Source organism: Meles meles, chromosome 20 (assembly GCF_922984935.1).
Source record: "Meles meles chromosome 20, mMelMel3.1 paternal haplotype, whole genome shotgun sequence".
NCBI classification, from domain to species: domain Eukaryota; kingdom Metazoa; phylum Chordata; class Mammalia; order Carnivora; family Mustelidae; genus Meles; species Meles meles.
In genome coordinates this window covers 296,278-321,425 of record NC_060085.1, presented here as the reverse complement: position 1 = coordinate 321,425, position 25,148 = coordinate 296,278, and the positions used below count along the sequence as shown (strand labels likewise).

General features: G+C 64.9%; 1 protein-coding gene across 2 annotated transcripts; it reads right to left on the bottom strand.

Moving 5' to 3' along the window:
* Positions 1 to 1,018: 1,018 nt before the first annotated feature.
* Positions 1,019 to 23,842, bottom strand: PALM (paralemmin). Of its 2 annotated transcripts, XM_045992096.1 has the most exons (9): positions 23,707 to 23,842; positions 12,986 to 13,037; positions 12,513 to 12,593; positions 12,262 to 12,392; positions 10,561 to 10,684; positions 9,861 to 9,882; positions 8,783 to 8,842; positions 6,391 to 6,522; positions 1,019 to 2,975 (listed from the first exon to the last, which is right to left on the bottom strand). In XM_045992096.1, exons 1-9 carry the CDS (start codon positions 23,709 to 23,711, stop codon positions 2,446 to 2,448), a joined length of 1,137 nt encoding a protein of 378 aa, XP_045848052.1. In that variant the 5' UTR covers positions 23,712 to 23,842; the 3' UTR covers positions 1,019 to 2,445. The 2 variants fall into 2 exon arrangements, with proteins under 2 accessions (XP_045848052.1, XP_045848053.1); XM_045992097.1 differs by lacking the exon at positions 6,391 to 6,522.
* Between the last annotated feature and the right edge of the window lie 1,306 nt (positions 23,843 to 25,148).

Sequence of the window (25,148 nt, the reverse complement as noted above, 5' to 3'; positions counted from 1 at the left end):
CTGAGATGGGGACATTACAGGGCTGGGAAGGTCCCCCCGGCCACCTCTCCATAAAAGACCAAATGAGGACATCAAAAGTGCCAGAAAACGTTAGCAGGATGGGCAAAGCCCAGGCCCCACGGATGGACGGGTACCGAGGCTCGCGGTGGCAGGGGGTCCTGCCTGATTCTCCATCAAGACTGCAGAAGCCCAGCCTCTCCGGGGAGTAGACCAGCGGCCCAGCGGCCAGTCCACAGCAGGGACAGGAGAGGGTCACACACGCTGTGAACGGGACCCTCATCCTCTGCCCTAGGGCTCTGTCCTGACTGCCTCATGGCTGGCTCTGGGGACCCTCTGACCCTCCGTCTCCTCTTTCATCAAATGGGAGGACGAATTTGCTCTGGAGCCCTCCATCCTGTCCACTCCGCCCTGTCGCTTATACAGGGAAACCGCAGCCCCAAAGGGCAGAGACCGGGTCACCCCGCTCACTGGGACAGTGGTGGAGACAAGGACAACCACCCTGCCCCCGGGGTGGGGCAGCCGCCCTCTCAGGGTTCACGAAGCCCATGGTACAGAGAGGCAAACTGAGGCACGGAGAGGGCAGAGAACATCCAAGCTCAGCGGGGGAGACAGAATCGGGGACAGCAGCCACTGCAAACTGTCCCCCGGCCGTGCCCCGTTTCGCAGGGACTGGTTTCTCCGCAGAGCTGGGGGAAAGCCGGGAATCCAGCAAGGGGCCGCGGTGGCGGGGTGGGTCAGGGAAGTGAGCGGAGGGCCAGCGCTGTCCCCGCCGGGTCCCCCTTACCCCCAGGCCTCACCTGCCCAGGTGCTGCTCAGATGGGCACCGGGACAGGTGGGCGCCCACCGACGCTCCCCGCCCCGGCACTAGGGTGAGCCCGAGGAGCCCGGGGGCTGCGGACGGAGGGAGAAGCCAGCTGGGGGGGGGCCCCTTTCCCGGCCGGGCCGCCCTCAGGGGGCCGCACCCCTGGCCCGGCCACACCCTCCCACCTGGGTGAAAGCCAAGGACTGCGGGCCGGGGGCTGTTCACACGGTTTATTTGCTTCTCTGGGAAAGTCAAGAACGTCAGGGCCTTGTCACACGTCAAAGCAGAGGGGCACTTCCGCGGGCGCTCACAGCTCAGGGACTCAGGGAGGAGGGGGTCCCACGGCCACTGCCCAGGGTCACCTCAGAGATGGCCTCCCCCCCTGCCACCGAGGGGCAGAGCTGAGTCGGGGTCCAGGCTGCGGCCGAAGGTGGGCCCTGTGCCTGCCCTTGGCACCAGGCGGGAGGCCCCGGGGGACGGGCCGAGATGGGGCCTCACGGGCCACAGCCCACAGGTGTGGGTCTGTGAACGTGTGCACAGACATGCCGCTGGGGGCGAGTGTGGCTGCATCCTGGGGGGAACCCCTCACCCCTCCCAGCCAGAGGGGGACAGGCTCATGTCGGGCGCGGCAGCGCAGGGGACTCTGCTGAGGAAGCCCCCTGCCCGGGCCACGTGCGCCCACTGCTGCCCGCAATGTGCCAAGGCCAGTGGAGCTGATCTCTGGGTACGGCTGGAGGGACCCAGCGCCCTGGTCCAAGCAGGTCCTGGGCCGCCCCCCCAGGGTCCCCAAATTAGCACCAGGAGGAAGGAGGGCCCAGTGGGAGTCGGAGCTAGGACAGGAAGTGGCTCACGGGGGCCTGCCTTATGCAAGGGCGGCTCTAAGGGCCCGGCCTGCAGGACACAGTGCGGGGGTCACGGACCCCTCCTGCCTGGGGGGGATGTTGGGGGGGGCTCTCCCTTCCCAGGCTCCATCGCCCACTGGCCACGCCCCAAGAGGGCTGGGGGAAGGGGCGCATCAGGCTGGGGATGCCTAGAGGGGCCTCGCTCCTCTCCACGACCTCGAACCTGACCTCCGACCGAGACTCCCCAGAGAGGCATGGCCTTACCCCAACTGTCCAAGCTATGGACACCAGAGCTTTGGCCGGGAAGCCCCACTCCCAGGGGCTAAGCGGGGACAGAGCACGTCCCAGGAACCCTCGGCTCTCCGGGTCCCTCTCCGGCAGGACATCTCCTCGGGGACCTCATTGGAGGTGGCAGGAAGGCACAGGCAGGAGGCCCAGAGGGTGGCTGGCCGGCCCGGGGCTGCGTCGAGGCCCCCGGTCACCCCGGCCAGGACCGCTGGGGCTGGGGCCGTTTCGTGGAGCTGCCGTGACGTGGGGGTGCCCTTCACTTCGGGGAAAGCGGGTCTGTCCATGTCTCTCCTACCAGACGTAGGTGCACGGCTCAGTGGTTTGGGGGTGTCGGGGCGGTGATGGGCTGGGGGACCCCTGTCCCTCTCTCTCCAACAGAAACACCTCAGAAGGAACATGTGACAACCACGCGTCCTGGGGCCCATGACCGCGGGTGGAGGGGGGCGGACGCCGGGGCCGGGCAGGTGGGGGGCTGGCATGGAGGGCGGGGCCGGGGACCGGGGGCCGGGGGGCTCACATGATGGAGCAGCATTTACAGCGCTGCTTCTTCGTGTCGAGGTCCTGGGGGTCGCTGGCGGGGGCCTCGGGCCCCACCTGATTCTCCTCCCTGGAGCCGGCGGCGGCGGGGGGCTCCGCGGCGCTGCCGTTGGGCGGGGCGGGCTCCTTGGGCTCCGCCGCGTCCTCGATGACCACCAGCTCGGCCGTGATGGTGTCCTGAAGACCCAGCACCTTCTGGCTCTCGGCCTCGTCCTCCACGTTCTGGTAACCCATGAAGATCATGGTGACCGGGGGCTCCTGGCCGGGCTGGATGCCCGGGGGGCCGGACGTGGCCTCTCCCGGCTGCGCCTGCACTCCGGTGATCTCCCGCCTGGACGGCGTGGTCTGCGCAGGCTCCTTGGACACCCCCCGGGTCTCCGCCGTCCCAGCCGTGGACCCGGCCTCGCTCAGCGTGACCTCGTCCGCCTTGTGAAGGAGCTCATCGACCTCGGAGGAGCTCAGCGGGTGGATCCCGTTCTCCGCGGTCCCGTCCACAGCGTGGACCACTGCGGGGGCGGGAGAGACAGAGAGAGAGAGTGAGCGGGCTCTCGGAGGCGGGGGCCTGGCGAGGCAGCGGGCCACCCTCCAGGCTGAAAGAAATGAGAAGCTGAGTCACACCTTTAAAACCAGCTGCCCCCCAAGCGCCACAGAGGGCAGTGTCCAGGCCCGGGCGCCGGTCAGAGACCAGGGGGACTGGAATCCAGATCGGGGACTGTGTAAGCCGCGTTTTGTGCCATTTCCACATTGCCCGCAACTGCGTCCCGTGCCGCCCCCCAGCAGACCCAGTCTGCTTCTCCCACTGCGAAGAAGGCCCAGCCGGGGAAAAGGCCGCAGCCAGCCTATGGGCACACAGCTGGCCAGGCCGGGCCGCTGCTCTGTCTCCGGAGCTAAGTGTATCTCCCTCCGCGAGGAATTTCGGGGACTGGGACAGCTTCCTTCCTCGGGTCCCTGTGGTTTAGCTTGGTCACTCCGTGTCCTGTTCCCTCGGAAACACGCTGCAGGCGTGGAACCAGTGGAACCAGTGATGGCCTTCTCTTTTTATTTGTTTAAGACTTTATTTATTTATCTGACAGAGAGAGAGATCGCAAGTAGGCAGAGAGGCAGACGGGGAGGCGGGGGGAAGCAGGCTCCCTGCCGCACAGAGAGTCTGCTCGATCCCAGGACTCCGGGATCATGACCTTAGCCCAAGGCAGAGGCCTAACCCACTGAGCCACCCAGGCGCCCTGGCCTTCCCTTCACAGGTAAGCACTTTATAATTCCCACGCTGACCGCCTGTCTCGAAGCCAAGGTTCATGGAGAAAGGTATTTTTAAATGTGGGGAGGAAAGGGACTCCAGTCCTGGAACACAGGGCATAAGATAGAAACTTCCTAACGTTCCTCACGGTCTCCCCTAGGCAGGTCAATGTGAGCAAGGAATCTTGCTCAATGTCTTTTCCAGACCTCTCCAGCTGCCCCATGGGGTCTGATCTGCCGTGTCCCGGGGGCCGGGTTTGAGCCCCTGCGGGAGTACTGGCCACGCTCTGACACCAGCCCAGCAAACTCCTAGAAGCACAGCCGCCCGCCTGTGGGAGGGAGGGACACACCGGCCCTCGGGGCTTGCCTCCTCCTGGGCCAAGGGTCAGGGCTCCAGTTCCTGGCTGCTGGCCAGAAGGAAAGCGCTTTCCGTTTCAGTTTCCAAAGCCCTGGGGAGGGGTGTCCGTACCTCAAGGCTTTGCAGCGACTCCAGGCTGGAGGCCCAGAGGGTGGGGTGTCCCCAGATTACTGAGTGTCCCCAGATTACTCAGGCTGAGTGTTTCCCCCTGACCACTGCCCCCAAATAGGAACCCGAGCCCTCGGCTGCCATGGAAATGGATCACCTTCCCATTGCTAAGCAACCAGACTCCAGTCTGGCGGGTCCAGAGTCCCCTAGGGCTGGGCCGGGCTGCACTGAGTGGCGGAGCCCTCTGCCTCTAGCCCCACAGGGTCATTCTTGCGCAGGAGGTGAGGCAGCGAGACTTGTCCAGGGTCACACAGCTAGTGAGAGCTGGAACCGGGGTACCACTCAGGTCTATGTCCCCAACCATGGCTGACACAAGGCCCCCTGCAAAGCATCCTGGATGCTGCAGAGATCCGCCAGCCTCTAGGAACATGAGGCTCTGGGAACCAAACCCACGGTGAGCCATCACAGACAACCAGCACGGTGCCTACGGTGGTGATGACGACTTAAAGATAGTAACGATGTTGCTGAGGATGTGGGGAGACGGGGACCCTCACACACAGCTGGTGGGAGGGGGCGGACCACGGCTGCAGAAGACAGCAGTCCCTCATGGTTAAACACAGAATCCCACGCGACCCAGAGACCCCACGCCTAGACACCACCCAGAGAACCGAAAACACATGCCCCTAGAAAGACGTGTATAGCGTTCTAAACCCAGAAGGTGGAAACATCCCAGACACCCATCAGCTGATGACTGGACAAACACAATGTGACCATCCAAACAACGGGGTATTATTTGGTCACAAACGATGGACGTGGACGGACGCCGGCTCACGACGCTCAGGGAGGGGACCAGACACAGAAGGCCCCATGGGGTATGAGTCCACGCGTGTGACACGCCCCGACCAGGCTAATCCACGGGCGGGAAGGGGGTTAGTGGACGCTCTGGTGGGGATAGGAAGTGACGGAGATTCTGTTTGGGGAGGAAAAATGTTCTGGAATTAGTGAGAGGGCACAACCTGGTGAGTAAGCGAAAACCCACTGAACCGAACACTGAATCGCGCGTTCTGGGCCCTCCCGCTCCGTTTTCTTGTAAAGACGGCGTTTGAGGCCTTGCTAATGGACTCCGCAGCGGGCGCTATAACTGTCGTGGCTTGGGTGTCGTCTCCGCGAGCACCACTGCGTGAAGAAAGCAGACGTTTGCCTTCATTTTCAATGTACCTTTTTAATGTCTTCTTACAGCGTATTTTAACTAACGTGGGCTTGTCTCCTTCCCCTGCCGTCGCAGCTTTGCGCTCCCTAGGTTTGCTTATAAACTACCCTGGCAGGCCAGGCCCCAAACGACCAACGTTTCAAAGCCAAACTACTTATAAAACCGCCGTCCAAATACTGATGGATAACACAGTTTAAGTGAAAGTTTTACTTACCTAAAAACAAAAAAGAATGACTTTTCTATGTGTGAATTATATACAGGCAGAGATAGAGAGACAGACAGAGACCCTGGGGCTTTGGACTAAGGTCGCCCTGCTCCTCCCAGTCAGGTTTCCTTGTGGGTGTCTCTCCTACCCTGTTCCCCTCTCAGCTGCCAGAGGGAACCCCAAAAACCAAACCAGATCTCAGCACCAAGCCCCCTGCTCGCCCCTCCCTCCAGGGCTTCACCTGACCCCTCCCTCCACCCCCCACCAGCCTCACAGGCTCCCTTCAGTTCCTCCAGTCCAGCGAACCCCATCCCACCACAGGGCCTTTGCACATGCTGTGGCCTCTGCGAGACACACTTTCCTTGCCACTGCTGTGCATTCAGTGAGCTCCTGCTCACTTCCTCTGAGGAGCCACCGCACACCCCGCCCCCTCCCTATCCTGCTAGAACCTCCCAAGGCCCCCTGTGTATCTCTGGGGATTTCGTCACCGTCATGGAAACAAAACTTATTCAAATTTTTGTGAACCTCAGGCTGCAAGGCTCTCCTAGGACAGAGCTAAATTCCACTCTGGTTCAAGTCCCAGAGCCCAGCCCAGGACCCGGCGCTCAGCCAAGCTTGAGGACGGGTTCCTGGAGTGGATGAAAGACGGGGCTGCAGGTCCCGCTGGGAACGGCCTCTACGCCAATAGCGGGCTATGGCCATGGGACCCTGCCCTGAACAGCGTCTGTGCCGATCATGGAGGCAGTCACGCTCTGGCTCAGGTCGGGGGAAGGGGGTGGGGTGGGGTGGGGGATGGGGGCTGCATACCTTTGGTCTCGTCTTCGTAGACCTTGATGCCCTGAGGGAGCGGCTCCCGAGGGAGCAGGGTGGTGCTGGACAGCACCCGGGTCTCCCCAGTCACCTTGTCCTTCTCCACCGTGATCTCAACCGAGTACATGGCTGCCACGAGAGGCACGGGTTACCGGAGGCCGCCCGCCCCGCGCCCCCCGCCGGCGGCAGGCAAGCCAGGGAAGGGGAGCCGGCAGCGCGGAGCCAAGCAGTGGGGACGCCCTCTCCACAGCACCCCACCTCCACGCCCCCACGGCTTCTCAGTGCCACGGGCGTCCGCCCGAGCTCCTGTGCTTGGCGTTCGAGGCCATGTTCGCGGTCCCCTCCCATCTGCAGAGCCTCAGAGGATGGAGGGAGGCAGGCCTGGACCCCCGCTGGGTCTCGGCCCTGCCCTGGGTCACCGGGGCTCAGCCTGTATCTGCTTTGCACCTTCCCTAGCTCAGTCGTGACCTGGGCCTCAGCTCTTGCGCTACGAAGGGTGCACGAGACCCTCCGGCGCGTCAGGACAGTTGGGACCGTGGTTCGGAGCCGATACCCCACTGCACTTCGCAGAGACAGTCTCCGCAAAGCTCTCGTGACCAGACGGTCCGACAGCGGCCCAGCCCCCGGGCGCTGACCACGGCCTCGGGGACCTCACCCTGAGCCCCAGGACGCCGCCCTCTCCTCCACGCCTGCCCGTGGGGTCCCCCGGGAGCCTCTGAGTCAGCACGTCGGAGCCTCGCTCCCAATCTGCCCCTGTGAGCTGCCCCTCCTGGGTCTTCCCAGCGTGGTCAAGGCCATTCCCTCCTCCTCCTCTCCCTCACCCCCCACGTCATCTGCAAATCCCGTGGGTTCTGCCTTGGGAACACCTGGAACCCGCCCACATCTTGCTCCCCTGGGGGTCCCCTGTCCAGGCCACCCCCCGCCCCCCCAATCAGTGCAGTGTCCTCCCCCCTCGCTTCCCGCAACACCCGCGGCCCGTTCCCCCCGCTGCCGCCAGAGGGCGCCGGCGCGCACCGAGTGGGGCTGGTCCCTGCTCTGCCTGAAGCCCTGCAGGGCTCCCTGGTGCCTCCGGGCAGAGTCCCCAGTCCTGTCCCCCGTCACCTCCTCCCTCTCTGCCCCTCACTCGTTCTGCTGCAACCAAGAGCCTCCAGTTCCTCCTCCCACGAGGCAGGTCCAGCCCAGGGCCTTTGCACGTGCTGTTTCCCCCCGCTATACACCCATGCCCCCCCACCCCCACGCCTCGCTCCCTCACTTCTTTTGGAGCCTTGCTCTAACGTCACCTGCTGAGTTTGGCCTCCCCTGAGCCCTCTGGTTAACCCGCAGCCCTCCAGCTCCGCACGTTGCTGTCTTTTCTCCAGCGGTTCCTGGTGCAGGGCCTTGTCCTTATCAGGACGTTAGGGCCCTCAGGCTGTGGCCCTCACAGCTAGCATACAGCAGGTGCTCAATAAATGCTTATTGCATGACTGACTGAATGAATGCTATTCAATCCCACACCCTACACAGCCTAACACCTCACCTCCAGACTTACAGTTGGGTGGGTTGTGCACGACACAAGGTCGTTGGCGAAGGGTCAGCGCAGGGTTGGTCTAAATGGCACAGAGGCCCCGAAGACACCCGCTTCTCTGGCAGATGCTACCCTCTGCCTCCTGCCTCCTGGGGCAAAGTGGCCTGACCCTGCATGAGGCCCTGCCCACCCCTGCCACCCTCTTCTTCCCAGGTGTCCTGGCCACCGCGTCCCCAAGATGGTGTTCACCTCCCTCGGTTTCGTGCCCGCACAGCTCACTCCAGTAACCCCGGTACAGCAACTAGGTTCTGGCCGCTGTGCTCACTGGTCCCTTCTCTGGCCAGTGCCAGCAGGAGGGACCGGAGGGGCGCTTGTCTTGTGGCAGAGCCGGGATCCAAACCCCAGCTCTGGAAAGCTTAGCACTAACCGGTCTCCCTCCGCTTCCCAGAAGCACGGGAAAGTCTGAGTCCCCGCCTGGTCCCCTCCGGGAACAGGGTGCTCAGTCCCTATCCTGAGGCAGCCTGGGGACAGCGGAGGAGGGAAGATCTGCCGTGGGCACGTGCGGGCGTGCGCGAGCTGCTGTGCGAGTGTGTGTGGGCAGGTGTGCGGCCCCTGCCGGGCCCCAGGAGTGAGCAGCAAGGTTAGGGGGATGCCGCGGGGGGTGCTGGGTTAGAGCGCTGCCATGCGAGGGAGCCCGTCTTCTCAGGGAAGCTGGGCCAGCACGGGACCATGGAGCCAAAGCAGAGGGGGCCTGGGGCCAGCCGCCACCCCCAGGACCACAGCTCCTGCTGAAGGCGCGTCTGCGTCTGACCTCGCGCCCGCCTCTCCGGGCTCCCCAGGACCAGGGCTTAGCCCGGGACAGCAGCGGGTTTGGGGGTGACCCACCTGCCTTCATCAGGGTGGAGCCTTCGACCGGCCTCACGGGCGTGTTGGAGACGCGCTTCTCTGCTCAGTAGGCAAAGGGCGAAGAGAAATGCGGTCAGAAGGGAGAAGGTCACCCAGACCCCCAGACACCTGCAGACCTGCAGACACCCCCCAGGCCCCCCAGACCCCCATACCCTGTCCCGGACTCCTGGGCCTCCCCTGATGCACATGCACCCAGCCCCCCCGCCCGCGCACCCAGACCCCAACACAACCAACCCCGGTCCATTTCCACCTCTCAGCCCAGATGATTTTCCTAAAATCCCTGAGAGGCCCGAGTGAATTTGTTTTAAATGATTAACTTTTAATTCTACAGTGAGACACTCCCCTGAATAATTAACACACAACAAATCAGGCCAGAGACACTCCGACCACCACACCCAACCCTCCGTGCCTTAGATGTGGAAATAGATGAGTTTGAAATACGTTTGAAAACATCACTTAATACTTTCACATATCCCATAAGCTATGACGTTTAAGTTAAATACATTTCAACGTCCTGCACATTGTGAGATACCTGCAAATGCGTATTATCTACCTGTAACGGTTGCTGAGGGAGGGGAAAAACGGATCCCAGACTTCAAAATTTGGTTTTTTGGCCTGTTTCCTGCATAACCACCTTCCACATCTGTGGGGGGGGGACCCTTCTGTTTTAATAGTGCCCCCTTCCCAGAATGGCTGAGATCTTGATTTCTTGACCCCGCAGAGCCCATTTTGCAGACGTGAAAACCGAGACCTGCCCACCTGTGCAGCTGCCCAGAGCAGCTGGACGCGGGACAGAGGCGGGGCTGGGCAAGAGCGGCACCCGCTGCAGATGGGGGACACCCTGGGCCTTGGGACTCTCGGGCTAAGACCTCAGTCCCTCACCTGTACCAACTCGACCCCAGGGTCGTCGCGTGCGGGAAGGGATGACGCGGGGCACTGGGACGGGCTTGGGGTTGGGGCTCCGGGGAAGCAACAAGAGCCGTCGGGCTGCAGGGGCCTGCCTCACGCCCACCACCCCACTCTGGCCACAGGACAGAGGCCTCCCCCGGAAGCCTACCTTTGGGTGTGCCCACCGGGGCCTGCAAGAAAGAAGGGAGAGAGGTCAGGGGTGCTGGCGCGCCCTTCCCGCTGACGGAGGTCCCCCCTGTGCGCGGAGCAGCGCGGGGAGGGCTCGGCTTTGCCCCTGGAGGCCCCATAGCGGGGACCGTCTCCTGAAGGGATCCCCCAGCCCTGCCCTAGCCGGTGACAGCCAGGTCACATCCCTGCCCTCCTCAGAAGCCTCCCGTAGCTCCCCAAACAAAGCCGAAACCCTTCCAGCTGACCCCCAGGGCGCTGTGTCCACAGACCCTGGCCTGTAAGCCCTCCCCCCAACATCGCTGGCCAGCCTCACTGTTCCTGGGACACATTCCCACCCTGGGGCCTCTGTGTGTGACGTCCCCCGCACCGCGGCTTCTGCCTGGCCAGCTCTCCACTCAGCCCCCGACCGCAATCAAAGTCCCCCCCAGTCATGTCTCTGTCCCTCGAGGTACTGTCTCTGGCTCCTTCGGGACGTGGGCATCTCAAGGACAGGGACCCCACAGTCTGTGCTCCATCAACCTCAGGGACAGCCCCCTGCACAGGGCTCGGACACACAGCTGTGATGCCGGTCGTCACGATGCCCCCGGGGCCCCTGCCTCAGCTCTGGAGCCAGAGGGGCCGGGGCGGGGGGGCTGGGGGGCTGGGGGGCGGGGGCCCCGGGAACATCACCGCCCCCTCACCTGCTGAGACTCCAACACCACGTCTGCCTTCTGGTCCTTGGCTGGGCTCGGGGCGGCGGGCCTCTCCCCAGCGGCGGCAGCGGGCGGGCCTGCGCCCTCCAGCACCTCGATCTCCTTCTGCAGCCTGGGGGTGGGACACGGGAGCGACAGTCCTCACCGGGCACTTGTGGGCGCCCGCACTGCGCCGGGCTCCTTGCCGCGAAGACTCCCCACAACCCGTGCGGTGGTCTCACCCTCCCCCTCACGACTGGGGAAACTGAGGCGCAGAGCGGCAGCCGCACGGGGCCGGCCAGCAGCAGGGCTAGTGGGACCCCGGCCGGCCCGTCCATGGGCACCTCACTGCCATGGTTCACTTCTCCGTTGGTTTCCAACCCGCTCTCCTGCTTGCCGCTCAGAGGCGTGTATTTCCACGGGAAGCTCTATTTCTCCGGGGAAACCGGAAAAACCACGTCCCCTTCCAAGTACTAGCCGACAACGGTACATGTGACCCGGCGGGAACAGAACAAAGATGTCCAGTCCCCTTGCAGCCAGTGCCCGCCGGAGGCTTGGGGCCACGGGCCTGCTGGGCCCTGGGGGTGAGTCCGTGGCCCCTACGGAAGGGAGCCCACACCGGCCCCCGTCAGCGTCGGTGCAGGGCTTCCTGGAGGAGACGTCCAGGCAGGGGCACCAACTGGGCAAAATGCCAGCGCAGGGGCACCTGAGGAGTGGGCTGCCCTGGGAGGAAGAAAGCCAAGCCCCAAAGCCCTCCGCGTACGCCAGACACAGGGTAGGGCTCACAGCAGGGCCCCTCTGGCAACGAGGCACCCAAGTTTATGTGGGTGCCCCCCACCCAGGGTACATTCAGCAGGACGGGACGAGAAGCGGCTGCCCTGTCCAGCCCCCATGGGCAGTGATCTCCACCGGCTCTGTCCCGCTGGCCCACAGTCCCCCGCCCAGTCAGTCCTGGCTATGTGTGTGCCGGCCCGCCTAACCCCCCCCAACCCCTGCTCTGGCCCAGGCGGACGTGGGGAAACAGGCCGGGAAGGAAAGTCCCAGCTGACACCTGCCCCTCTTCTTCCCAACCCGACCCATCAGGACAGGACCCCCAGGTCTTCCCGGCGGGTGTGCCTCGTACCGCCAGGCGGTGGGCCAGCGTGCCGCAGGGCCCAGGCCTCTTGGGCCTTCCGTGGCCAAGCGGACATTTGGAGTTTCGGCCGTCACTTCCCTCCACCCTGACCCTGCTGCCCTTGGGCTGAGCCTGGGCCTCTGCCTGCTTGGAAACTCCAGTCCTTTTGTCCAGTCCCCGGGCCGGTGGGGGCCGGGGGGCAGGGGCCGGTCACTTTCCCCGGGCCTGCCCGCCTCCCGGGCTTCCTGCAGGCCCCGCTGCCCGGCCGTCTGGGGCCTGCATCAGGACCGAGCCGGGAAAGACGCACCGTTGGGCTGGCGCCAGGAAGGCCCCAGGGAGGCGGCGGCCAGCCACGGCCATCCTCCCGGGCGCAGGGGCTCAGGCACCCGCTCCGCTGGGGGGTTAGAAGAAGGGGTCCCACCAGGCGGCCCCCAGCCCCTCGAGCCGGGCGTCGACGCACGCAGCCCCGCCGAAGCGAACGGGGCCGTTCCCTGCTCCCACCTGCACCGGAGCCTCCCCGGGGCCAAACCCATCGCAGCACCCGGTGGGCGCCCCCGACCCGTGGCCCCGCAGCCCCCGCAGGGCCCGGGCCGCACCTGCAGATGGACTCCTCCAGGAGTCGCGCCCGCTGCTCGTCCTCCTGCATCTGTCTCCTCAGGCCCTCGTCGCCCTCCGAGGCCGCGGGCGGCGTCCCCTCCAGCAGCCAGCGCTCCCGCAGCGCCTTAGACTGGGGGCAGGGCCGGAGGTCAGAATCGGGCTCAGCGGCCGCCCTGCCCGCCCGCGCCCGGTGCCTGGTCCCCTGGGCAGGCCGCCCCCCGCACCTCCCCCGCCCCGCTCCCCCCGGGACCTTCAGGTGCTGCAGCTGCCGACGGTCGTCCTCCAGCTGCCGCCGCTTCGCCTCCGCCTCGGCCTGCCGCTTCCGCTTCTCCTGGCGACGGGGACGGCACGGAGGTCAGCACGAGGCCGGGGGCACGCCGACCCCCCAAAGTGCCGGGGGCTCTGCCCACTGCACCCTGCGCTCTGGGAGTGGCCCGTTGGGCCCTCCCCAGCCTCGCTGCCCCCCGCTCCGGCATGAGGGTGAGGTCCTAGATGTGTGCCCAGCCTGTACCCCCCAACGCAGGGAGGGTCCTCACGAGCGAGCAGTGTAAGTCCCACATTCGGAGGCCTGAGGGCTCCCTTCCTCTTCCTTTCGCGGGGAGGCGCCAGCAGACACTGGGTCCCCGGGGACTTGGCCACACCCTGGCTCTGAGTCCCCAAGGCCCTGGGATGGGTGAGGGCCGCCCGACCCCTGTCCACAAGGCTAGGGGGCAGGAAACTCACCGCAATGGCTTGGAGCCGCTCCTGCTGAGATGTGGTCTCTGCCGCCAGGACCCTGCGGGGAGGGGATGCAAGGTCACGGTGGGGTCCGCCCCATCCTGCTCTCAGCCCGCCTTCCGCTGGGCGGCCTCCCCGGCTCCCTTCTGCAAAGTGGGGTCCCTCCCCTGCCTCACAGGCAGCGCTGTTCTCTGCACCTAGCCTTATGACCTCATGAAGTCCCCCCACAAACCCTCCCACGGCCCCCTGGGCTCCCTGGGAACAGGGCCCGAGGACAGAGACTTGGGAAGGGTTTGGGGCGGCGAGAGGCTGAGGGGGCCGAGAAAGAGGCGGAGGGACTCCAGGGGTCAGAGGTCGGTCAGGAAGATGGACGACGACCAGGACAGCCCCTGCGTCACGCTCGCACCCACTCGCACCCACCAAGCATCTCTTGTCCAGCCCCAGGAGGGACTCGTGCAGGACTCTGGCCCCACCGTCCTGCCCCTGGGACGTCCCCTCTCGAGAAGCCGCTTCCCTGGAGTCTGCCCGGAGCCCCAAGACACAGAAAGGGCTCCGAGCACCCCAAGAACACACAGGAAGAAGAGGCAAACCCGAATTCGGCCCCAGACCCCCTCTCCTGGCCACTGCACGCTTTCCGAAAGCCACACGGTATGGTTTTTGCCTTAAAGCCGCATGGACCAGGAGCTTGATGATGTCAGAGGCGAGGAAGGGACAGGCCCTGTGGGGGCAGGCAGCAGGCCCAGGGCCAGGAGGGAGGGTGAATCCTTCCTGCCCTCCCCCTCCCCTCGGCTCCCCTGAGCCCCACTACCCACGCGGCAGGCCGGGGAGGAGACTGCACATCCCGCCGCTCCCTTCCACGGTCTCTCAGGGGGTCCCTGGGAACGGCACACAGTAGGTACTCCGTGAAAACGGTGCAGCCCTGAGCAACCGCATACGAGGCACCTCATAGTAACCTTGGCCTCCGGGGCTGGGGGACCAGGCAGGGCCTGAAGAGGAGGCGGGTCCGGAAGTCTGTTCTCAGCCCAAACCCTGAATGACCCCAGGCCACTCATGCAGGCCTCAGCAGCCTCCGGGGGGCAGGGCCCGGTGCCCACAAGGAGGGACTCTGAGCCGTGGGAGCCGGACCCCTCACGTCCCCCTACCCACTCCAAGCCCCTCATCTGCACAAGGACTGAAATTACAGACCCCCCCCCCCCAGCCCTTGGCTCTGGACCGGGATTAGGAGCCATTCTGTGGCCTGCAAAAACCCCCCACCCCTTCTAGGCCTTGGTCTCCTGCACAAACAGCAAGAACAGACAACCCAGCCCCTGCTCGGTGCCCCTCCCCCAGGCTTCGGAAAGGAAGGGAGGCCCGAAGTCACACACTGGGCTGGGCCCGCCCTTGAGCCGCAGCCCTCCCCAGGCCCAGGTGGCTGCTCCCGGTGGGCGTCGGTCATGAACTGCAACGCCTCTCCACCCGCTCCCCTCGGGTTCGGCTTCCTGACCTAGCTGAGACCCACGGAATCATCTGGCTCTCACGCCCCAGCCAGGTGACCCACCCAGCTCTTCCCTTCCTGGCGGGTGGCACCTGCCCCTTTTGTGCTTCCCGGGGACCCCAGCACCAGTCACACCCTCTGTGGCTTCCACCTCTCCTTCCTCAGGGAGGCTGGGTTCAGCTGGGTGGAGCTCAGGAAAGGCTTGATCCAGCAGGGCCCGATCCACTACATTTCTGAGTCGGCCACACTGTCCTGTGTAAACCGGGCAACGTGACACTTCCCGTGTTCCCTACAGAGACCCACCGTCCACTTTTGGCAAACCTCCCATTTTCCATCCCATGCATCTACCTCCCTGGCCCCTGACAGCCCCTACCCACCCCCCAACCAGAGCCAGAACAACTCAAACAAGAATCAGAACGACTCATTCTCCTGTTCTGAAGTCTCCCTGGCTCCCATCAGCCCTTGAAAGACAGGCTAGTGCAGCCCAGCCCTGCCTACTTCTCTGTCCTCACCTCCTCCGTTCTCCCGTTTGCTTACTCTGCTCCAGCCACCAGGACCTTCCGGCCACACGGGAATAGCACCAAGCTCGTTCTTACTTAGAATCATTGCGTTACTGTTCCTCCCGCCTGGTATGCTCTTTCCTTGGCTGAGAAATGAAGCCCAGAGAGGGCAAGTCACTTGCCCAGTCACACAGCTGGGAAGAGGCAGAGCAGGGACTAGAACCACAGCAGCCCAGCTCTGGGTCACACGGCATGCGGACCCTTTCCCAGCTGTCACGCCTCCAGGGACCCAGCGAGAAGGAGGCAGAGCCGGGGGAGGGGCGCGGAGTGGCTGAGACCCCGGCGCACACAGGGCCCGGCAGGACAGAGGCCCAGCGGCCCAGCAGGCAGGTTGTCACTGAGGCAGGACACAGGGACCGCTCTGGCCAGCCTGCCCGGCCTCAGACAACAAGGCAGGCAGTGTCCCCGCCTGGGTGGTGTGTCCCTGCCGGCTGAACCAGGTCAGGGGAAGGTCAGGCGGGCAGTGAGGAGCAGCGCACGGGGCCCCGGGAAGAGAAATCCATTCCTCCCCATCAACGTCCCTGTCCCAGCCCGAAGGGCATAGGCCCTGTGCCCTGCTCCCCAGGCCTGAAGGCGCCAAAGTGGCCCCGCCCCAGGCGCCACCCCCCCACGGGGCCCACGGGAGGCGGTCGCCCTGGCAACTGCACCGTCCCCATGGCAACGCGGAGGCCGGCATGCAGGGGGGTTGGGCCGGCGCAGAGCTTCTCCCGCCCCCAGCCCGGCCCTGGGGGGCTAAGGGTTTCCTGCCCTGGGCCTCAGGGGCTGCTGGGGAGGGTGGGATGCAGAGAGGTGACGGGGCCTACCGGCCCCCCACGCCTGGGGGTGTTTCCCGCCCTGGTGTCAGGGGACAGGACTCTCCCCAGGGCAGTTCTGGACCGGCCCCTAGGGCCAGGTAGCTCAGGTCAAGCCAAGATAACGCTCAGCATCGTTAAGTCCAAAAAATAAAACGAAGTACGACCACAGAACCTAATTAAACATCAGTAAAGTAAGAACACCGCAGCCCTGCACTCGCCGCCCTCCACGGGCAGTCCCGGCCCGGTCCCCCGGATGGGAGCCAGAGGGCAGAAGGGGCTGCGTGTGTAGGGGACACTTGCTGAGCCCAGCAGGAGGGTGTGTGGGGCAGGTGGGGCCATCACCCCGGCCTGTCAATGCAGGACCTGAAGCTGCCCCGTGGGGAAGCGGGGGCCCGGGGCCAGCCAGACGGGCTCCTGCGTGTGCGCAGTGTACACACGGCCCTCAGAGCACAGGGTCCCCCTGAGGCCCTGCCCGGCGCCCAGCGGTGGGGGGACGCTCCCATTGTCAGCGGATGGCTGAGACGCTCGCCAGGGCTCAGGGAGAGACTCAAGAGCCCAGATCGCAGGACCTGCTGGGCAGAGGAACTGAGGTGCGGCAGCTGTCCTCACGGGCTGTGTGACCCAGGGCAAATCAGCCTGTCTCTGAGCCTCCACAGGCTCAGCGGGGCAACAGGCCCCCTCGAGGCTGCTGAAGGAGGGACACGCCCTCCAGGAGGCCCGCCCTCCGCACACACACTCCTGTCCTCCCCTGATTATTTTTACAGAGCTTGGAGCAAATTCTGGGCTCGAGCCCCAGTGTGGGTGGCTCAGGACTGGGGAGGGTGTGGGCTGAGCGTGCCTGAGATAATCCTGGCTTCAGGAGATGAGCTAATGAGGCCCAAACCCAGCGGCCCCGCGGAGGCCTCAGCCTTGGGACCCATGTAGTTTTTCAAGGCACCAGAGAGGTCACGCAACCCGCCCAAGGTCACCCAGTAGGCAGGAGGAGGAGGCTGGCGCTGGTGGGGTCGAGCCCGTCTTTCCAGAGCCCTTGCAGCAGCATGAGGGGTCTGGGCCGGACTGGCACCGAGCCCAACACCAGCAGCGGCCTCCGCTAACTCAAAGGAAACAGCTGACTGTGCCCTTGGCCTTGGGGGCAGGGATGGGGAGCAGAGAGCCTCACCGAGGTTGGGGGGGAGGGAGGGAGCCCTGTGGCCCTTGCTCCACTGGGGCGGCTGGAGTGGGGGGCTCCCAGCTCCCTGGGGGGCCTTCATCTGCCCTGAGCCCCAGAACCTTCCTTCCTCCAAACCGTCCTACATAACCCTCAACCTCTCATCCGTTTGCCCCCATCCTCGACCAGCCCCTGCCTTCCACTGCCCTTCCTCCACCTCCAAGCTCAGGTCAAGGGCCACTGCCTCTTCCAGGAAGCCTTCCGGATGATCCCCAGTGAGGGGAGGAATTCTCTTCCTCCGAGACCCTGAGCGCGCAGCACAGGGGACCGCTGCTGTCACCGGTTAGATGACCAGCTCAGGAGGCACGCACAGGCCTTCCAGAATGCTCAAGGCAGAGAAGCATCACTTCCATGGTGGAGACTGAGATCAGAGCAGGCCAAGACCCCGAAGAGCAAACCTGTTGCCTATTAACCAGGAGGGCGGGTGGACCCTGCCCTGGGCCCTCACAAGGGCAGGGCAGTGGGGCATGAATGGGAACGACGGCTCCAGAGGCTTTCTCCAGCTTCAAGCCAGCTGGGCCTCAGTCCAGCTGCAGAGACCAGCCCCAGAGCACCGGCCCCGCTCCCCGCCGACACTCCGGGCATGCTCCCACCGCAGAACCTTTGCGCTGGCTGCCCTCTGCCCGCTGTGCTCTCTCCCAGGCCTCACTAACTGCCTCAGGCCTTCCCTCAGAGTCTCCTCCTCACGGAGGCCTCCTCTGTGCCCCCAGTCCCTTCCCGGGCTCCCCACCAACCGCCACCCTATAGCCATTTCACTTATTTTGTCTCTTATTTCCCTGCAAGGACAGTGTCTCCTTCTGTCCCCACCATGTCCCCAGCACCCAGGCCACAGCAGCAGGGCACGTGTGAGTGACGCACATTCAAGGAACGTTCGCTGGACGGGGTGTCAGTCAGGTCCCACCCAAGAACTCCCTCCCCGTCACATTCCTGTCCCCACCCCCGTGGGCCCCCGTCCTACGGGCGCTTCTTTCTTTTCGAAGAACCTAAGCTCTAACGCTCATCTAAGACAGGACGTGGCCCCCACATCCAGCGGAGGACAAGGGACAAGCCCCGACCACTTCAGAAGTGACTACGCAATTAGAGTATAAAACGGCCCAATGTCCGTTGACAGATAAACAGATAAACACAGGTCCCCACGCACGGGAGCATCCCTGGCCACCAGCAGCAGCGAGGGCCCCATGCACCGCCCCAGGGACAGACCCGAGCCCACGACGCGCAGGGAGGGGACAGACACAGGAGGCCACATGGGGTGTGAGTCGACGCGGGTGACGTGCCCACACCAGGCCCCTCCACGGATGGGAATGGGGCTCGCGGGGACCGGGGGCTGGGAAGGGGGTGATGGGGGGTGACGGCTGGGTGTGACAGAACGTTCCGGACCTAGACAGAGCCGAGGGTCGTACAACCATGAACACACCCGGATTACCTGCTGCTGGCAGTGAGAACGCACTCAGCCGCACAGCAGGAACGCGGACCCTCTCACCCTGGGCTGGGCTGCGGCCAGAGCTGGGGTCCAGCCACCCCGCGGGGCGTCGTAAGATCTCACCAGCCCTGCCCTGAACCCCGCCTGGTTTGAGCACAAACCGACCGGGGCAGGGCCTTCTTACTCCGCGACAGACGTTACCAGAAGTCCCCTGCAAGCTCCCGCCCCTCAGCTGGCCTTCACCGCCCCACAGGGGCTTCCCCGTCCACAGACCCTCTGCTCTCCCAGGCCGGGCTCCCATCCCGCCACGACCCTTCGTCCACGCAGCAACTCGCACCCACTCCGAGTCCTACCTGTCTTTCCCACCACCAGGCCCGGCTTGGGCTCCCCTCCGAGCTCCCCGCCTGATCCAGACTATCCCGTGATGGGCTCAGATGGTCCCTGCGCTCCTGCCTTGAGCCCTTGGGCAGAAGACAAACACCTCAGCCTGAGGTCCCACTCCCCAGACACCAAGACCTGCACTCCACCATCCCATGCCACGTGGGGTCCCTCTGCAGCCCGGCCAAAGGGTCCCTGTCCCTGTGTGTCCCGGGACTGCACCATCTCTCCCTGACCCAGGGGCAGCTCTGACTTCAGGTCTCTGCTGCCCAGACACGGGTCTCCCCCCACAGCCCCGGCACTTTTCTCGGAGCCGCCCCCATGTAAGTGTCCACACAGAGCCCGACTTGCTCCTCAGACCCCAGAGCCGGGGATCCCCCGCGGACACCATCCACGGCTGCCCATGGCTCCCCTACGGGGCCCTCCGGGCCTTTGCACAGGCCAGGCCCTGCGCCAGGCACACCCTTCTGCCCACCGACGTGCACCTTTCCTCCCTTCTTTCTCAGGATTTACTTACTAGAGAGCGTGTCTGTCTGTGCAAGCGGCGGGAGGGGCCGAGGCAGCGGGAGAGTCTCAGGCAGCCCCGCGCTGAGCGCCAGGCTGATCCCGGGCTCGCGCCCTGACCCTGAGATCAGGACCGAAACCAAGAGTCCGATGCCTAACCGGCTGAGCCCCACAGGCCCCCTAGGTACACCCTTCAATGCTTTCTACAGAAACAGTCCGTGAAGGGAGGGACCGGGAAAGCCTCCCCAGACCACAGAGAGGACCGTCCATGGGCTCCCGCAGGGCCTGCTGCTACGCGCGGCTGGTAGCTTGGCAGCTGCCGCGGAAATGACCCGACGGCTCTCCTCCACGCAGAAGGCAGAAAGAAATAGGGTCCCAGACTTGGAAAAAGTTAGGAATTGTTTTAAAGATCATCAGCTCATCCCCCAGCATGAGCTTGAAGACGGACCGCACCGCAGGGCCAGGGAAGAACTCCCGCGGGGGCACTCAGCGCCTGCCCGCTCCTCTCCTGCATCCTGCCCGGGAGGAGACGCGGCGCACTCCTGTCCCCACGCACCAGATTCACCAAGGAAAGTGAGCGACACGCTCAAAGGCTCATGGAGGGGTCAGGACCCCACCTGTCCATGCACCACCCCCAAATCAGCAGACACAGAAGGGGTCCCTGGGGGGGCACAGGTACAAGGCGGATGCTTTAGGGGCGAAAGCCACCTTCCACGTGACCGGAGACACCTAGGAACGCCCAGACCACAGCCCCGCGGGACACGGGAAGCTGCAAAGACCCCTCCACGCCCCAACTCTGGCAGAGGAACCCAGAAGCAAGTACGTCCCAGCTGTGTGGCCCTGGGTGTGTCAAGGTCCCTCTGTGCCTCACGTTCCCCACCTGGTAGGGCGGCTGTGAAGATCCAGCAAGTTCACGCCGACAGAGCCTCAGAACAGGGCCCGGCACACAGCAGGTGCTTACTAAACGTTAACCACAGTCTGGAGTTCCCGCCACCACCTCCACTGCCCCTGGAATGTTCTTTCCCTTCAAATCCACTGGCTGTTTCCGCGGTCCCCCTTGTTTCGGAAGGAAATGCTACATCGTTATCGAGACTGAGAAGCAGAAGGGGCTCCCACAAGCATCGGGGTAAAGACACTACAAAACAGCTACAACGAGAATAAAATCGTCTCATTAGGTTCAGTTACCAGGGGCCTGGGCTGCCTTTTTAGCCGGCTCCGTCTGGTGCAACAGGGAGACGAGCCCGTGGGAGAGAGACCTAAGGACCCACTTCGCGCGCGGCCGAGACCTGCTCCCGGAGGGTGTCCAGGCCTGGGCAGGGAAGGGATGGGGTCTGGGAAGGAACGTGCCTCCGGCCCCGGCCCTGAGGTCTGAGACTTGAGGAGAGGAGGACGGGAGTCTGAGCGTCCGAGAAAGGCTGCTCAGAGCTAACTCAGCCCTAAGACCAGCCAGCCCGAGGCTCCCGGGGTAGCAGCCCCTCGCCCTGGGACCCCCAGCAAATCCCTCCCAGAGCAGGATTTCCACCCGGCGGCGCCTGAGATGCTCCCAGGAGCGTCTGTCATTCCGTCCCACCTCAGCAGCCCGCCCTCTGCCTCCCTGGAGTTACCGGAGAATTACTGTTAAGGGGCGCCTGGGCGGCTGGATCGGCAAAGCATCGACTCCAGATTTCGGCTCAGCCGCGACGCCGGGGCCTGGGATGGAGCCCGGAGTCGGCGCCTTGCTCAGCGTGGAGTCAGTCTGCTTCTGCTTCTCCCTCTGTCCCTCCCACACTTGCATTCACAGGCTCGCTCTCAGAGAAATGAAATCTTTTTAAAAAAAGTTGCTGGGGGGGGGGCGCCTGGGGGGCTCAGTGGGTTAAGCCTCTGCTTTCGGCTCAGGTCATGATCTCAGCGTCCTGGGATCGAGCCCCGCATCGGCCTCTCTGCTCCGCAGGGAGCCTGCTTCCTCCTCTCTCTCTGCCTGCCTCTCTGCCTGCCTGTGACCTCTATCTGTCAAATAAATAAATAAAATCTTAAAAAAAAAAAAAAAAAGTTGTTGGGCCGCCTGGGTGGCTCAGTGGGTTGGGGCCTCTGACCTTCGGTTCGGGTCGTGGTCCCGGGGTCCTGGGATCAGGCCTCGCGTCAGGCTCTCTGCTCAGCGGGGAGCCTGCCCCCCCCCCCGCCCCCCGCCGCCTGCCTCTCTGCCTGCTTGTGATCTCTGTCGAATAAACAAATAAAATCTTTTTTTAAAGAAAGAACTGTTAATGGGACGCCTGGGTGGCTCAGTTGGTTAAGCGGCTGCCTTTGGCTCAGGTCATGATCCCAGCGTCCTGGGATCGAGTCCCACATTGGGCTCCGTGCTCGGCAGGGAGCCTGCTTCTCTCTCTGTCTCTGCCTGCCTCTCTGCCTGCCTGTGCTCTCTCTCTCTCCCTCTGTCAAATAAATAAATAATAAAAATCTTAAAAAAAAAAAAGAACTGTTAAATCCTCAAATTGTTAAATTAACAAAAACTAATTTAATCTTTAATTTAATGCTTACATTAACAAAATTTTGTGAAATTCTTAAGTTTATTTTTAAAACAAACTCGTCAGCATCACCATAAGCCACAACCACCTCCGGCAACTCCAATGGCAAAAACCCACGGAAAGGGAGTGAGGGGTTCGGTCCCCGCGGCTGCCTCCAGGCCGAGGGCCCACTCTGCCCCCTGGAAAAGGAGCGCAGGCGAGAGCGAGGGGTAGGTGCTCCTCGGGGGATGGCACCAGATAGGGCCAGTCCCCAGCCATCATCAGCCCAAGCACCCAGACAGAGGCCTTCTCGCCTGGCTCCTCAGTCCCTGCCCAGGTCTGCACCCAGAAAACCCACAATCCATCCGGCGCAGAGCCCGTGGCATTCTGTGCCGAGAGGCACAGGGGCGGGCAGCAAGCAGCCAGGGGTGTCTGCGTGTGCTGAGTGACTCTGGGGCAGTGTCTGCCCCCCTCTGGGCTTCGGTGTCACCAGGGAGAATGAAAGCGACAGCAGGAAAGGAAACAGCAGAGTCCGACAAGACTATCCCTTCATTCTTTGGCTCCACGTGGACATTTTCCTAGTTCTTCACCCCTTGTCCCCTCAGCAGCCCCCTCCCCGCTCCCACACTCCGCTCGGGGTGCTCAGGGGTGCTCAGGGTCTGCCGTCAGGAGGCCTGGAGGCTCCCCGTGGGCCTGGGGAGCAGAGCAGATAAACAAGTCGGGGAACCTAGTGCAGACACATCCGGGCCCTGGCTCCCCTGAGCCCTGGCTGGGCTCCCGGGGCGGGTGGGGGAGCAAACTGGGCTTTTGTCCGGGTTTTCAAAAGCAGAGGACATCCATCGGGTGTTGCCTTCCTGGGGAGGGCGGGAGGGAGCGGCTCCCCCCCAGCCGAGGGTGTGGCAGGTGGTGGGCTCACACCCAGCGAGAAGGGCAGGAGGAGACGGTCCCGTGGGCTGTCTGGACCTCCATGTCCAGGCCTCTGGCCAGGGTGGGGACCTGGTTCACAGCAAGGTGCCTGCCAGGCCTCCGGGATCCCAGACCCCGCTTCCCATCCCCTGGCGTCATAAACACACCCGGCAACCTTCCAGCGCCCACCTGTGCGAGTGGGGCCTGGGGGTCACCCTGATGCCAGGAAGAGAGTGGACTCTGCCTGGAATGCCCCTCGCCGAGCCTGTGTGAGAACTCTCTGCCCCCAGCAGCTCCACACCGACCCCCCAAGGACCCAGGCCCACCCCACCTGCGCCACAGCCCAGCCAGGCTCTTGGCTACACCACCTGGGGCCCCATCTTGGGGCCACTTTCCTTGGGAAAGGACCAGACCCAGGCTCGCGGGCTGGAAAGCACCTGGACGTCCAGGCCCGCACACATCCCGGACAAGGAAGGCTCCGGAGCAGCCCCCTCTCTCCGGCGGTTCTCAGGACACGTCTGGCGGCTGGACCCAGGCAGGCGCAGGGCCCGGACAGCGCCGTGGCCCTGGGGGAGAGCCGCCAGCGGGAGCCGGACGGGGAGCGCAGGGACGGGGAGCGCGAGCTCAGGCTGGGGATAGGGCGGCGGTGAGCTCCAGGCCGGCGCGGGCCAGTGGGAGCGGTCGGTCCCTCACCCCCAGCCGCTCTGCAGCCCACAGGTGGCCCAGGTCGAGGCGAGCCCGGGGCGCGGGCGGACACCCGCCCCCCCCCCCAGCGCCCTGGGCCGCTCCCGCCGCTGCCGCCCGAGTCCCGTGAGCCCGTGGGCCGCCGGGGTCGGAGGCGGGGGAGGCCTCGGGCCGGGCGCGGCCCACCCGAGCGCGTCCCCAGCCGAGCCGGCGTCCCCGAGGCCCCTCGCCGCCTCCCTCTCCGCGCGGGGCCGCGACCCCCGCCCTCTCCTCCCCGCCGCGGCCCCCGCCGCCCGCCTGCGGCCCGCGCGCCTACTCACTCCATTTCCCCGCGCAGGTCCGGGTGGGTCGGCGGTGCCGGGCGGCGCGGGGCGGGCGCGGGGCGCGGGGCGGGCTAAGGCCTGGCGGCCGGGGCTGCGCGGCGCGGGGGCGGCGGCACCGGCTCGGGCATCGCCCCGCGCGCGGCTGTTTATTGTCCGGGCGGCGGCGGGCGCAGGGGGTGGGCTGGGCGCGCGCGTCGTCGTCGCCGCCGCCGCGCGTCCTGCGCTCGCTCCCCGCGCGCTCCCCGCGGGCTCCCGGCGCCGCCGCCCCGCGCCCGCCCCCTGCCGGCGCCGCTGCGGGCCTGCCCAGCCCAGGGGCCCCCGCCCCGCCCGCCCGCGGCCCGCAGGGGACGCGGCGGGGGACACACAGCCCCGCGAGCCAAGGACGGCTGGGGCCGGGGAGCGCGTCCTGGCCGCGCTGCGACCTGACGGTCCGCGAGAAGCGCGTCCGGGGAGGGCGCCGGCCGGAGCCAGATGCGCTGCTGGGGCTGAGCCGCACCTGCCGGGGGGAATGAAAACACGCCTTTGCCCAGCGCTGGGCCGTCCGCATGCCTCCGTTTAACCCGCCCGCAGCTCGCGTGGCCACACCGCGGGTCCCTGCGGCCCGAGCGAGTGAAGGGGCCGGGGAGAGAGCCCTCCGAGCGCAGGCTCTTCCCAAGAGCACTGGGGAGCCATAGCAGACTTCAGAGCAGGAGGGGGGTCAGCCTGGTTTATTTTGGGGAAGGCCCTTCCCGCTGCCAGGTGGGGAGTGGATGAAGGACAGCAAAGAGGGGACTCCCAGGGACAGGATGGAGGCTGGACCGGGCGGAGGCAGGAGGATTCTGGACAGACCTTGAAAGGGGAACCGGCAGGACCGCCGCCAGATGGGATGTAGGGCAACAGGTATCAGAGTCCCCCGTCTCCTGGCGACCCCCCCGGAACGACACAATGACACGGACAGGGTTGGAGGGATGACAAGGCTGACATTGGGTGGGTTCCGTGTGAGGCCCAGGGTAGCAGTGGGGTCCCCCAGCCTGGGGAGGCCTGGGCAAGACGATGCCACCCGCTTCCTTCTCGTCTCTCCTGAGGCCACGTTGCCGGTGTCTCCAGGTAGACCCCACAGGCCGGAGCGAGGCAGCGCCTGTCCCCACCAACATGCGGACGGGGCCCCGATGTCCCGGGTTCCTATAAGAACACTGGTCCTGGCCCTGAACACATACGGGGTCTGGAGTGGCGGAAGGTAGTCGTCAGTAAAAGGGGGTGTGTGCGTAGTGGGAAATAACCTCAAACGAGCCCTGAACAGGGAGGGTCTTTGCCTCTTCCTGTTTGCTGGGCATGTGTACCCCCTCCGCACAGTGAGGCGAAATCACACGCCAGGAACACACAGAAAAGCCCCGAGAAGTCTCAGGGCCCTAGGCGGAGAGCCTGTGTGCCCTGGGTCTGTTTCTTAACCTCTCTGGGCT

Bases quoted from the DNA above. Each gene is read 5' to 3' on its own strand.
- PALM (XM_045992096.1), bottom strand. The intron at 10,685-12,261 runs GTGCGGCCCGGG...TCCCACCCCCAG, and splicing joins CTGGAGGAGTCCATCTGCAG to GCTGCAGAAGGAGATCGAGG. The intron at 8,843-9,860 runs GTAGGCTTCCGG...CCTACTGAGCAG, and splicing joins CCCGGTGGGCACACCCAAAG to AGAAGCGCGTCTCCAACACG.